The following is a 14,363-nucleotide window of genomic DNA, read 5'->3' as shown; positions in this document are numbered from 1 at the left end:
ACTAGTCGATTGACTTTTCTGTGGACTGATGAAGTAGACATAACTACTTACAACTCTACTTACTATAAACTATAGAATACTCTTGAGTTTTTTAAATGATACGCTAAACTGAAAGCAGGATTTAATAGTTTATTAGCAAACTGCACTTTATTCTCCCAACTACAGTTTATACATACATATTATTATATCACATTTAATTAATTATTAATCATACGCCACAGTGTCTTCCACAGATACTTCGAAAACTTCCTGCCGTCTTAGTTTTGTTTTCTATTACCACATTTCAATCATGTTATAAATTTCATCTACAACAAATTCAAAATCAACATGAGCTTAGAGTTTTGTTATTCTTGAAAACAATCTTGTTTAGAACAATTTTGCTGTTTATTTTTCCTAAGCCAAAAGAAAAACTTAAAATTTCTTCAATTTATAAATGTCTTGCAATAATAACAAAATAAACGAAAATATATATATTTTTAAATATATTGAATTGTTGTAAAGTATAAATTTCATCTTATGAAAAACTTGCTGCCAAAACCAACTAAAAATTTAAGTTTTATTATAAAATATCTTTTTGTTTGTTTTTGTTTTAAAATTCACCGAAAATAAAAACTAACAATAACAGACAACTAAAAGTTTAGAACAGAAATGATACGGATAGTATAGGATATATAATAAAAGTAAAATAAATAATAGTTGTATTAGTGTATGTACTGAACAATTGAGAATATTTTTAGGACACAAAAGCAATTTAAGGCAAAACTATAGACAAAATACGAACATGTATTCTCAGGGGACAATAAACACACTAAAACTTTATAATAGTTACAATAATGAAATAAAGACTTAAAAAATTTAGGATACAATGAACACAAATATATGTTTATATATACACACACTAATACCTATATATAAAACAGTTAAATATAGAAAAAGCCCTGCTGTTTAGCGTGACTGATTCAAATGTATTCTGAAGTACATGAAGTCAAGTCAATTTGCCTGTGAAATCGTTTGTCTGGTTGTCCATTTATCTGCCATAATATTTGTCTACCTATCTGTTTGTTTATCTTAATACATGCCTGTCAGTATTCTTGTTTATCCTTCTTTCAGTCTGGTTGTCACTTAAAAAAAATTTCATGTTATAAAATAAAAAATAACGAAGTTTGACAAACATTCCTAAGAAACTAATTAATTGATTTTATCCTTCTGGAATATAATTTGAACGCTCATTAAATTGCACTAAAGATACCCCTTTACTCCTAGTAAAACTTCCTGGCAAGTTATACCCTATTGGAACTAAATTCTTAACATCATCACAACAAAGAAACAAGCAAACAGTTTATAACAAATAAATTGCTTGAATTGTTTTGGAAATATTGCTACAACAGCAGCAGCAGCAACATCAAAAGAAACACCAAAAAGTATTAGCAAAATGATACATTAACAACAAATGAAGACTCTTGAGTATAAAATAATGTTGTGTGTAAAAACACAAGATATTTGAAAACAAAAATATATAAACATTTAATAAAAAATAATGCCAAAAATATTTAGGAAAAAGAAAAGTAAAATTTATGTATTTTTTTTCCATTCTCCACAGATGCCATAAGTTTTCGTAAAAGTAGCACAAAGTATGTGCAAAAGTAATAAACACATATTTTGTGGTTTTTTGTTGTTGTATAGTAATGTTTTAGCTATGAATGTGGGACTTACTCTAAGCTATTATTTTACTTTTTGTGGCCCTACAATAATGTGTCTGCACTTATGTCAATAACATTCACAAAATGGATTTTCAATAAAATGCCTTTTACTTATCATTACATTTAGAATTATGATTCATACAAACTAATGATCATTGAAACATAATTAACACATTTTAGGAAAACTGCATAAAATTGGTAAACTTATTGAGGAGTGAGGATTGCTTCAATATATAAATAAAAAAAAATAAGAAAACGTTTTTCATTAGAACATAAAGTCTCATACAATTGTGCATTTAAAATATTTATTTGGAAATCAATATGTTAATATATTAACTTTATAAAGTATAGTCTGCAGTCGGTCTATACCATTCAAAATTTCATATTTATTATTTAGCAAAGGAAATGGAATGGAAATGAGAGGCAGTGAGGTTGTAAGAGTGTAAAAAGTTTTTATGATTAAATAAGAATTTTGCGGAAGGAAATGAAACTCACTTGTTGTGTCCAATTATCATACACATGAGGGAAAAAACAGCAAAATCAGCAATCTTTATTTTTATCTTGAATAAGTCTTTTGAAATTATTTAATGAATGAATGTATGTAAACAGACTCTATGGATTTTGTAAAATATTAACCTATAAATTACTATAGATAATAGTTACACGCAAAAAAATTAATAGAAAACAAAAAATTTAATAGAAAACAAAAATTTAATTGTACCCTACATCATTGGGTTGGTAGTGATATAAAGTATACCAATCGACTTAGAATCTATTTCTGAGTCGATTATGCTATGTCCGTCCGTCTGGCTGGTTGTCCATCTAAACTTTGTGCGCAAGGTACAGGCTGCATTTTTTATGATAATTGAATGAAATTTGGCACACACGCCAAGGACGAAGCCTATTGAAAATGGTTAACATCGGTCCATTATTTCGACTAGCTCCATACAACCGTACCCGCCAAATATGGCCTTTGGACTTTTAAATGATTTATTATGTGAACAAAAGTCGACAAAACTTATTTTTATAGAACTATATATAACACTACAGATTTTTGTAATGATCGGACTTCATTTGACCCTAGGTCCCATACAAACTCTACTTCAGAAAATGACTTGAAAGTCAAAATTCAATTACAAACACTAATAACACGTTTAAATTCTACAACTTCTACAACTTTGACGTAGACTTAACTTCCCCTACCAACATTTATAAAGATAGGGTCATATTTTCCTTACACCGCTTTGAGTCAACTTCTCTCCTTTTTTGGAAAAAAAAAATTAGAAATATTTCGAAATTAAGTTAAAAAACAAATCATATGCATTTAGGTGTAGGGAATCATATGGTCGGCCCCGACCGACTATACATTCATACTTGTTTTTTTTTCAAGTTGAATGTTTTACTACGATGACTGTACGTATACGTGTTAATGATATATTGATGTTACAAATATTAAGTATACGCCTAAGTAAAAGAAGCGATTGAAATTTTTTTAAACGTAAAAAAAAGTTTTTTTTTTTTTAAATTCTTTAGAGCTACAAAAGCAAAAAATTAGATTTTGAAAATGATCAGTTTTTACAAATATAATCCATAAGGATTATAAGCAAAAATTGTAGGCATGTGTCTACTACAGGCATGGATCTACGGGGGAAAAAGACAAATTAAAAACAAAACTATTATGTCACATTTCATTGCATTTTATATCGTATTTTTAAGTGAATAATGAGCGTTAATGTCATTTTCTGAACTAGACCTTATATGGGTAGTAAATTACAGACTGATCTTTATCAAATTTGGTAGACAGATTTTGGCTTATATTAAACTTATTTGTGTCGAATTTCATTTTCTAAAGGGAACCTTAAGGACCCAGAACTTTTGTGAGTATACGACCAATATTTTGATTTTCAAGTCATTGAAATTCATTGTATGGGGACTCAAAAGAGGTGCAATCATAAAAAAATTCGCAGTATCATTTAGAATTTTAAGAGTTTTGCCAAATTTTTTGAAGTTTTGAAACATAATAATATGCTAAAAACACTTACTCGGGGGTACGCTTAGGTGAAATTATGAACCAGTTTTAATCATTGTCTTCGTCCTTTATGTAAGGAGTAACAGGAGTATGTGCCAAAATTAATTCAAATAATATTTAAAATGGTGATCTGTTGTGTGAGCACAATGTTTATGTGGGCACACACACACAGGCAGATAGACGGAAAGATGGATAGATGGGCATAACTTAACTGATTTTGAAAGTGATCCTATACCGATTGGGTCTAAGATGGGTGTATGACAAGTATTTTTATGAGCATAATACCCTCCTCTATATAGTGGTGTAGGGTATAATAAACTGTATATTTAAAAATATCATTTTGAAATAGGATGACATAATTTTGGCCACCTTTTTGTTGTTTTGTTGTTGATTTTCTTGTCATATTTATATTGTATTTTTTTTTTTTGTTTTGTTCCAAAATTTATATTGAATATTACAAGACAACAATTGTTTCACTCATCATCTAAAATAAAGCAATAATAAAATATTTTACAAACAGCACGTCATGTTTAAAGAGGCGTACATATTTGTTATTATAAATTTTTTAATCTTTTCTTTTGTTATATTTTGGCTTTTAAGCTGAAAAGCATGCATAAATATTATTACGCCTACTGTAAAAAAAAAAAACAAAAAATATACACATATTAAGTATAAGTTAAGGAGGTATGATATTTTGCTACATCACTGCAAAAAAAGTTTTCTTTAAATATCATGGATTTTTTTCTTTACATACAAATGTGATTTTAATCTTATCTATTAGTGCTTAATTTACTGAAATTTAATAACAAAGTTACGTATAAAAAACACTCATCTTCTATTTTAATTAGCCTAAAGTTACTTCGACCTTGTTCGCCTAAATGTCATTTTATTTGCTTAGGTTTTTTTTATATTGTTCTTAAATAAATATTAGTGAATAAAGCCACATACAAAGTCATTCATAATAATGTGTTTTTTTTATTTTTATGTTATTTTCTTTAAATATTTACATATTTATATAAGAATAAAAAATATTTTTGTGTTATTTTAAGAGAGGTTTAAATTCCTGTTTATTATATTTTCTTTAAGATAAATTTTCATTTATGTTACTTGTTTGGTGATTTGTCTTATAATGTTACCAAAAAGAAGAAAATAAAAAACAAATAAATTATGGAGGGTCTTAAATAAAAAAAAAAAATAAAAAAATATTAATATTTGTCTTTTGTTGTTTTGTGTTGTTATTCGTCTGTTGCCTTTGCCGGCTTTTTGCCGGAAAATTATTTCATATGCATAATGTTTATTTGAATATATGAACATATACATATGTAAGTACAATAGGGTTAACCGTGAACCAGATTTTTCTATGAATGCCTCTCAGACGATGAGTATTAAGGTATTTAAATATGAGCCTCAGTTTCCTACCACCGATTGCAAATTTTAATGTCAGTATAATATGTCCAAAAAAAGTTCTGCCATATTTTCAAAAATTGCGTAATTTTGAGTTTATAATTAAAATTTTTGTTATACTGTCCTTTAAGAATATTATATGAGGAATACAAATTTCAAAAAAATCTAATATATTCTCATTTGGACCAAATCAATTATGAAATAATTTTGTAAATAGAAAAATAATACGTCTCTTAAATACATCAACAATAATTTTGTGCACCGAAGCTAATCTCGAAATATTTTAGTGAATATTTGTTTAACATATTGTACAAAGAGCTGCTAGGAAACTAAGGATCCTTTCAAAGTAATTTTTTATTATTTCTTTTTCTGTCAATTAATACGGCTGTTTTCCGAGATACTCTAATGTATATAAGGGTTGTTTTTTATGTAAAATTGTTTATTTAAGAAAATTATGAAGAGGGTAATGCTTTAGGAAAATTATATAAAGAGACATACTAGAGACAACACACAGACCTTTAGATGAAAATCCAAAAAGTCAATAGGCAGATTTAAAGACAGTCAGACAACCTGAATATTGGTTAACTTTGGTAAAGATTTTTAAAAAATATTTTACATATTGTTAAGTTTTTCATTCTAAAATAGTATCCCTTTTTTCCCCACGATGCTGTTAGATGATTTTCTATATAAAAGAAAATCCTTAAATACGGCTGAAGAGCCGTTATTGAAATCCATCTGTGGCTGCTGAAGGCCGGTTATTTAAGAAATCTTTGGCATGACACATAAAAGTAAGAAATTTTAGCTTTCATGTTTCTCAAAAGCTTCGAGAAACATGTCCTATGCCTAATATTATTGTTCTTAAACGGCTTAGAATCATTTTTTGGATCGATATAGGTATGTCCTTTCGTCTATACATCCATATAAACTTTTTAATCAGACTTGTAAACCTTGTAATCAAACTACAGGCCGCAATTTTAGAGCTACAATTCAACTCAAACGTTTTATTATGAAAACTAAATCACATTTTATTTTTGTGACGGGTGTAGGGTATTATATGCTCGGCCTCGCTCGACTATAATTTCTTACTTGTTTTTATACCCTACACCACTTTAGTGGGGAGGGTATATTGGGTTTGTGCTGATGTTTGTAACGCTCAATAATATTGGTCCTTTACCCACCTTAAAGTATACCAATCGGCTTATAATCATTTTCTGAATCGATTTAGCTATGTCGTTCCGTCTGTCCATCTGGCCATGTAAACCTTACAATCAAACTACAGGCCGCAATTTTGAAGATAATTCAATAAAAATTGTTACATGATCTTCTATTGTCCCAGGGACGAATCCTATTGAAAATAGTTAAGATCGGTCCATTATTTCACCTAGCCCCCATACAACTGTACCAGCGAATAGGGCTTGGTAGCATTGTAATCAAACTACAGGTCGCAATTTTGGAGATAATTCAATGAAATTTGGCACATGATCTTTCATGGTACTGTAGACGAAGCACATTGAAAATGGTTAACACCGGTCCATTATTTCATCTAGGCCCCATAGAACTGAATCCGCCAAATAGGGCTTTTAAGTTCATAATTTTGTTTAATATACTCGTATCTCGACAAAAAGCTCTATACTTGTCTTGATGACCCTGATGAACTTTATAATTATAGGCCCTTATTTGACCCTAGCCCTTCTAAAAAGCCCCCATCAAAATTTTACTTAGAATCTCCCAATCTTCCAGAACTTTCACATCCATATAAACATTTGGGGAAAATGTCACCTCACATATGAATTAAATAAACAAATGCGTATAGCTGGGAAACCATTAGAGCTAGAAGCTTAAAGCTTTTGCAGGGTGAATATATGTAAAACGAACGATCGCAAGTAGGAGTCCCCAACATTTGTAGATGTTTTTTAGCATAAATATCAACATCTAGTTCAATAATAATTGGAAAACAATAAACTTTATAAAAGGCAACACCCTAATATTAATATGTATTTATATATTTGGACTATTATGAATTGGATTTAAGCCAAACAAACAAATAAACAACCCAAAAACATGAAAACGTTAAAGTTATTACAAAACGAAACTGAAAATACAACACCAAACAAAAAAATAAAGTTCATAGAAAAGAAGAAAAAAGTTGTTACACAAAATCCTAAATATACAATCAAATATATATGTATGAATATATTTTACAAACATTTGTTTATATAAAAAAAACAAAATCTCATAAAAAATTGTTGCAAAAATGTTGAATATAATGAAGAAAGAATGAAAAAAAAATGTCATAGAACTTTATGAAAAGTTTGTCTGTAAGTTTTTCCTTTTTTTTTTTGTTTAAATCATAAAAGATGATGGTGTGACATTGTTGTTACAACCAATGGCTAGTTTTTCCTTTACAAACCCGAAAATTGAGAAGTTCAAACAAATCTTACCAACAACTCATATGTTTAAAAGTATTCCTATGTGAAGGATGGCATGAACTTTTGTGTGTGTGTTTTTTTTTTATTTTTGGGTGGGTGTTAGCCATGACGATGAAATAAAGGAATAACGAAATATTATATGAGTCACGTTACAAAGTTTAAAATTTACACAGACATTTTTATAGCTTTCATATTGTAAACAGCAAAAAGTTTGGTGTCAAAAACCTTTTTCTATTATTTGTTTGTTTTTGGACAAAAAAAAATTCAGCAGTTATAAAAGTTGTATTTTCTTTCAAATTTGTTCATGAATTTTTAGTTTTTTTCTAAGATAATTATGTAGACTTGTTTAATATTGCTTACATGTATTAAAGCGTTTACAATAAGACTATAATTTCTAACTAAAGCCATATTAATTAAAACAAATAGCTTACTTTGAACTTATAAAATAAGTTAAAATCAATTCACTTCTACACCAGTTAAGTTTGTTTTTGTAATTTTAATGAATTAATCTTAATATTTATTAGTTTAATACAAATAATTGCACTTAATTAATATGCTCATATTATTTAAATAATTAGTTTTAAGACGCTTTCAAAGAGTAAGCTATTATTAATATATATATAAATTAGCTAGATTGAGTGCTTAGTAGTAAATATTTATCTTCTTTAGTAGAATCAAATGATTATACATATTTGTGTGTGTAAACTAACAAGAAAAGAAAATATTTATTATATTTCAGCAATTAATTTTAAATGTAATCAATATTTATTGATTGAAGGCAATAAGCAGAAATGTAAATTAATTGAAATTTAACAAAATTTTCCGACAAAAATCACACATGTTTTAAACATGCCCTGAAAAAACATATATTCAGAAAAATTAAACCCAAATGCCATAAATTACTTACACAATAGCATTTTAAGTCATTATTTTAACACGGGTTTTGACATTTAAAGCAAGTACCTACCACGCTTGCTTACATAAGTACTTACTACAATCGCCTGTAAACAGGGAGTTAAGTAAGAAGTTGTCTTTATAAAAATAAAATTGTCCACTGCGTTTACTATAGGTCTTCACAAGTACTGAAATATACCGACGTTTACCAAATCATAACACAAGCTTCCAGGCAGAAGTATAAGCAATAACGGAATGCGTAGATTGAATTAGAATAAATATGGCGCCCATAGCGCTCAATATATTTACCGATAGCCAAAAGGCAATTCAGAAGGCGATATCAGAGGAAAATATGGGTGAGAGAATTCCATAAGACTTCTTGAAATAATGAAACCGTGGGTAAAACCTAGAAAATCCTATTGAGTGACCCTGATGAGAGCAATACGAAAACTCTCCTTGGAAGTGATGTTATTCCGGAAACAACATTCCTGACTAACAATGATTGAAGGATTCTTAGGAATTACGTTCAGAAAACTGAATTTCTGAACACTAAAAAATAATTAATTCAGTTCCATCTTTTCTTGTCTCATGATAAGGAGCGCACCATAGGTCCGATTGTGGCCTAGGTGTATTTCCTCGGATTTGTTGTAATATCAACCTAACATAACATGTCAAGACTAACAAGTAGGAGTGTTTTTAATTTAGCCATGATGTTTAAAGTAATTTTCTAAAGGAAAATGTTAATTAGTTATTGGCCAATAATCTTCAAATTTAGTTTAGAATCTCACATACAAAACTTAATTATGTGAAATTGAAATTTCATCGCTGTATTTGGTCTTGAGCGTTACAGCCAGTAATAAGCACTTAAGTCATTTTTTTTTTTGCAGGACACCATATATGGAGGGTGGGGTCAATTATAGAACGATTCCCATAAAATTTGATAAATTTCTTGTGGCTTGCACAAAACTAGTTTAAATAGAATTTTACTGTTATAATCGAAATTTTTAAATAAATAATTAAAATTAAAGGGGACCTTATAGGAGTAGGGTCAATTTTAAACTATTCCTTAAAAAATATAGTAGACAGATTTTGACTTATACGAAACTTGTTTATATCGAATTTCACAGCTGTAATCTTATTTTTAGCCATTAATCAGCGTTAAGTTTATTTTCTGAATGGGACCTTATATGGACCGTAAGATCAATTTTGAACCCATCCTCATAAAATGTATGAAAATGATTTCAGTTTCTATAAAACTTTTTGAAGTGGAATGTTATTGCCATATATGCTTCTTAAAATTAGTTATGAGCATTAAAGTCTTTACTTAAGGGGACCTATATATGAAGGACCTTATTTTGAAGTGGAATGTTATTGCCATATATGCTTCTTAAAATTAGTTATGAGCATTAAAGTCTTTTTCTTAAGGGGACCTTATATGAAGGTAGGGTCAATTATTTAACGAACCTTATACAATTTTACGAAGAGATTTATGTTCCTTTATTATTTGTATGTGTTTATTTTTTACATATGTATGTTTCTTTAAGACAGTTATGAGCATTAAAAACGTTTTCATAACACGTGTTTGTGCCGAATTTCACCGGTATAGATACTTCTTATTGCCAGTTATGAGCGATAAAGTAATTTTCTAAAGAGGGTTTTAAATTATTATCCAAGCAAACTGCATCAACTAAAGGTATTTTTGATAAATTATAGCTCAATTCCATTTGGACTCTATCATGTTATCAATAGACAGACGGAGACACAGATAGACGGGCGGGCGGGCAATTCAAACGGAATAACAAAAAAACCAATATTTTGTAATGGTAGGTATGAAAAGTTTGTACTTACATAATATATTACTTGTAACTCATTAATAGACTGATTATATGGTATGTAGTAGTCATTAAAAATATTGTTGTTGAGTAAGTATAAGTCATTACCATGTTTTTGTCAAAGTCAAAATTTAAACTTATATTTCTGGTTTGAAAGTAATCTTTTTATACCTTCAAAATGATGACATCTCAAGTCAACAATAATGGTGACGGACAATATAAAAATGTGGGTAAAACTGTTATTAGTTCTATCATTTTGGTTTTAAGACATCCAAATGTTGATCTATTGTAGTAAGGGTTTAGTACGTAAAATTATTTTTTCTCTAAAGCATAAGGTATCATGTAGAAAACTTAGCTAATTTTTTCTACTCATAGGTTGTGTGTTTTCCATTTTTGGGCCTTAGCAATATTAACTCACATTAACTCTTAGTGTTGCATTGCCTGCCTCTTATGCCTCTTTTAACTGAATCCTATTATATGAGTATTTTCTGATAATTTTACTTCTGATGAAGATATTTGCCTAACTTTATAGGTAACTTAACAAAAGCCATGTAAGAAAACATAAAAATATTTTCCAAAAACTACACAATATGATATATGCAAACAAAATGATGACATCTTACGGCGTGCATTGTAATGTGAATTAAAAAATACCATGTCACCACAAGTAATACCAAAAGGCAATGCCCCAAATAATAAATATGGTTGAATACCTTTTTAAATATTTTGTAAATTCATACATTGTTCGCATTTTAATTATTTATATATTTTTACAAAAAGAAACAAAAAAATAGCTTGAAGGCAAACGAAAATATGTTAATAACCTGGTAACTGAAAACAAAATGTGAGTGATTGTGCTGGTGATTAACAGCAAATAAACCAGCCTAATTTAATTATGAGGAATATTAAAAGCTTATGACAAAATATATAATAAAATAAATAATAACAGACATAAATAAATGAACAATAAATGACACATACACACGTACATACAAATTATGTCAGAATATTAAGAATTAAAAGGGAGAAATTCTTAATAAGCTTGTGTTAATAATTTGCTAAATAAAACATGTAAATAAATTAATGATGCATAATTTATAAAGTTTTTGTTTATGATGGTTTTCGTTATTCTTAATTTTATTACCTTTTTCTAACCACTGGGCGTATGAGTAATATGTCATATTGATGAATTTGCACAACGTGTGTCTCTAACCGAGCGTATGAGCAATATTTGGTTGGGTTTTCTTTTTTTTTTGTAATTTTCAACAACATGCGTATCTTGTAATTAAAGTAAATGTAATAAAAATGGAATATTACTTTTAGCAAAATTTTCAAAGAATTGTAACATTTGTTCTTGTCTGTCATTGCTTTAATTCTATTTTAAGAGGTCACGTTTTATGGCTGCTTGACCAATACGTAATTTTCACAAAAAGGAAGACAAAATAATATAAAATTCCAAACCAATAAATACTTTGAGCTGTTGTAGAAATTCTTTAATTGTAAATATTTGTGTGTGCTGCTCATGTATGGGCTATTATTTTCACATTTAATACGTCCTCAAATAGTTTGCTGTTGAGTTTTTAAGCTTGATTAAATACAGGTTGTCAATTTCTCAAACCACCCACCACCTCCTTTACCAGAAAAAGGAATTTAAGTTGAAATTTAATGCAATGTATAATATCTTTAAGATGCGAAGTGAGAAGACAGCAATGATAAGATTACTTGTTGTATTGATTTAATAAAGCTTAATTTTATTGAATCAATGTGTTTTTTAATAAAAGAAAATATAATATTTATTTCCATTACCACTTTAGTAGGAAGAGTATATCGGGTTTGTGCTATCCACCTAAAAGTATAGCAATTGCTTTGAATCATTCTCTGAGTCTATTTAATCCTTCTAATCAAACTACAGGTCAAAGTTTTTAAAATAATTCAATGGAATTTGGTACTTGTTCTTCTATTTGAAAATGGTTAGGATTACAAGGATGAAGCCTATTGAGAAAGAGCGATCCATTATCCTTACTAGCCTTCACACAAATGAGCACCACGAATGGGGCTTTTGACCTGATAATTATGTATCTCGACAAAAAGTGGTATAAGTTTTATATTTGAGTTGATAATCCTGTCGAATATTATAATAATCGGACCGCACTTAATCCTAGCCCTCCAACAAAGATTCTTTCAGAAAATAAGGTAAATATCCGAATATTATAATAATCGGACCGCACCTCCAACAAAGGCCACTTCAGAAAATAAGATAAATGTCCACAATTCGCATAAAAGGGGTATGGGTCCCCATGGGTGAGAAATAGCGAGTCAATTATATAAACTAGCATTTATACAAATGAACTCGCCGAATAGGACTTTTAAGTTTATAATTATGTTTAATATACTCTTATCTCGACAAAAAGCTGCAAAACAAACTTCTACACTAGCCTTGATGACCCTCATGAACTTTATAATTATAGGACATCATTTGACCGTAGCGCCTATAAAAAGACCACTTCAAAATTTGACTTAAACGTCCACAATTTTATTCAACAACAAATGGTTTAAGTATATCTGATGCAAGGTAAAATTCAACTTAAATGCTTTATAATGAAAACTAAATCACACTTTATTTTTGTAACAGGTATAGGGTATTATATTGTCGGCGTCGCCGGATTATAATTTCTTATTTGTATTCCACTTGTTTTATAAATGTAGAAAGACAGTGACGATCCGATAAAATAAAGTTAAATATGTCAAAAAATTATATAATATAATTGGACTTCTTGTTAAAAATAGATTTATATTGTTATGGAGAATCATTTACATATAAATCTAAACACAGTAAATATACTTTCTTTAATATTCTAAAATTGTGCACCATCACTATCAACCATTTATCCTAAATCACTTTTGACACATAAGTATGCTAAAAGCTGTAATATGTATTCATTTAATTGAAACAGCGTGATATCAATGCTCTCATACCTGTAAACACATTTTCTCTAAACACTATTTTCTCAATTTTCCATTTGTATAAAATTGAAAACGAATTAACCTTAATAGTGAACAGTTATGTAGTTAACACGTTTATATGAAAGAAGAATAACAAACACACTGTATACTTACGCTTGCATGTGGTCCACCAAAGCTATTGTGTCCGAAAACATACATATAATTATGTCGATTCACATCAGCATGAAATAAACCTGTCTGCATTAGTGGTCCAACAACACGTGCATCTGATAAAATATCTAAAACAACATCACGATGTTCCATGTTTGTAGCCTTAATGGGATTGTTGTACATTTCACTATATCTAGGAAATGAAAGAGAAAGAGAAAAAAATAATAAATATAAAGAAGTTTGGAACATAAAATCACAACAATAAATATACAGAAATAAAGTGACGTAGAAATATGGATCTGTAAAAATAATTTGTTATAGAAAAATTCTAATAATGTGTGAGAAAAAATCGGAAATGCAAAAATATTTCACACAAAAACCATAAAATTGGAAAAAATAAAAAAAAATATTTTTATAACAGCTTTAAATCCATTAGAGTATTTTGCAGATATACAAATTTACAAAGTACGCAAAACACAAGCCCAGCAGTTTTAAAGGCTTACTAACTTACTAACCTACTAACTTACTAACTTACTAACTTACTAACTTACTAACTTACTAACTTACTAACTTACTAACTTACTAACTTACTAACTTACTAACTTACTAACTTACTAACTTACTAACTTACTAACTTACTAACTTACTAACTTACTAACTTACTAACTTACTAACTTACTAACTTACTAACTTACTAACTTACTAACTTACTAACTTACTAACTTACTAACTTACTAACTTACTAACTTGCTAACTTTCTATACGGTTTAGGCAATTTTGAAATGAATCTCAAAATTGTTTTTTCTTAATGGTTGTTAAAAAACAAATCGTATTTTGATAACAGTTACCAGAACTATCAGAAATCTCAATATAAAACCAACAATTTGTTAGCACATCTTGTTTGCATATGTACATACATATATGTGTTTGCTATGTGTAAGTAATTGAATTTTAAATATTA

At 28.6% G+C, this 14,363-nt stretch overlaps 1 protein-coding gene across 1 annotated transcript in view; it reads right to left on the bottom strand.

The window, feature by feature from the left end:
* Positions 1-14,363, bottom strand: part of LOC111675505 — a 111,044-nt gene that overhangs the window by 17,383 nt on the left and 79,298 nt on the right. Inside the window, exon 6 of the mRNA XM_046947964.1 lies at positions 13,406-13,595. Within this exon, the coding sequence (XP_046803920.1) occupies positions 13,406-13,595 (190 nt within the window). The remainder of the gene's footprint in view (positions 1-13,405; positions 13,596-14,363) is intronic.

The sequence above is a fragment of the Lucilia cuprina genome, chromosome 4 (assembly GCF_022045245.1).
Source record: "Lucilia cuprina isolate Lc7/37 chromosome 4, ASM2204524v1, whole genome shotgun sequence".
Classification (NCBI taxonomy): domain Eukaryota; kingdom Metazoa; phylum Arthropoda; class Insecta; order Diptera; family Calliphoridae; genus Lucilia; species Lucilia cuprina.
Note: the sequence above shows the minus strand (reverse complement) of the source record. Positions and strands in the feature narration are given on the sequence as shown.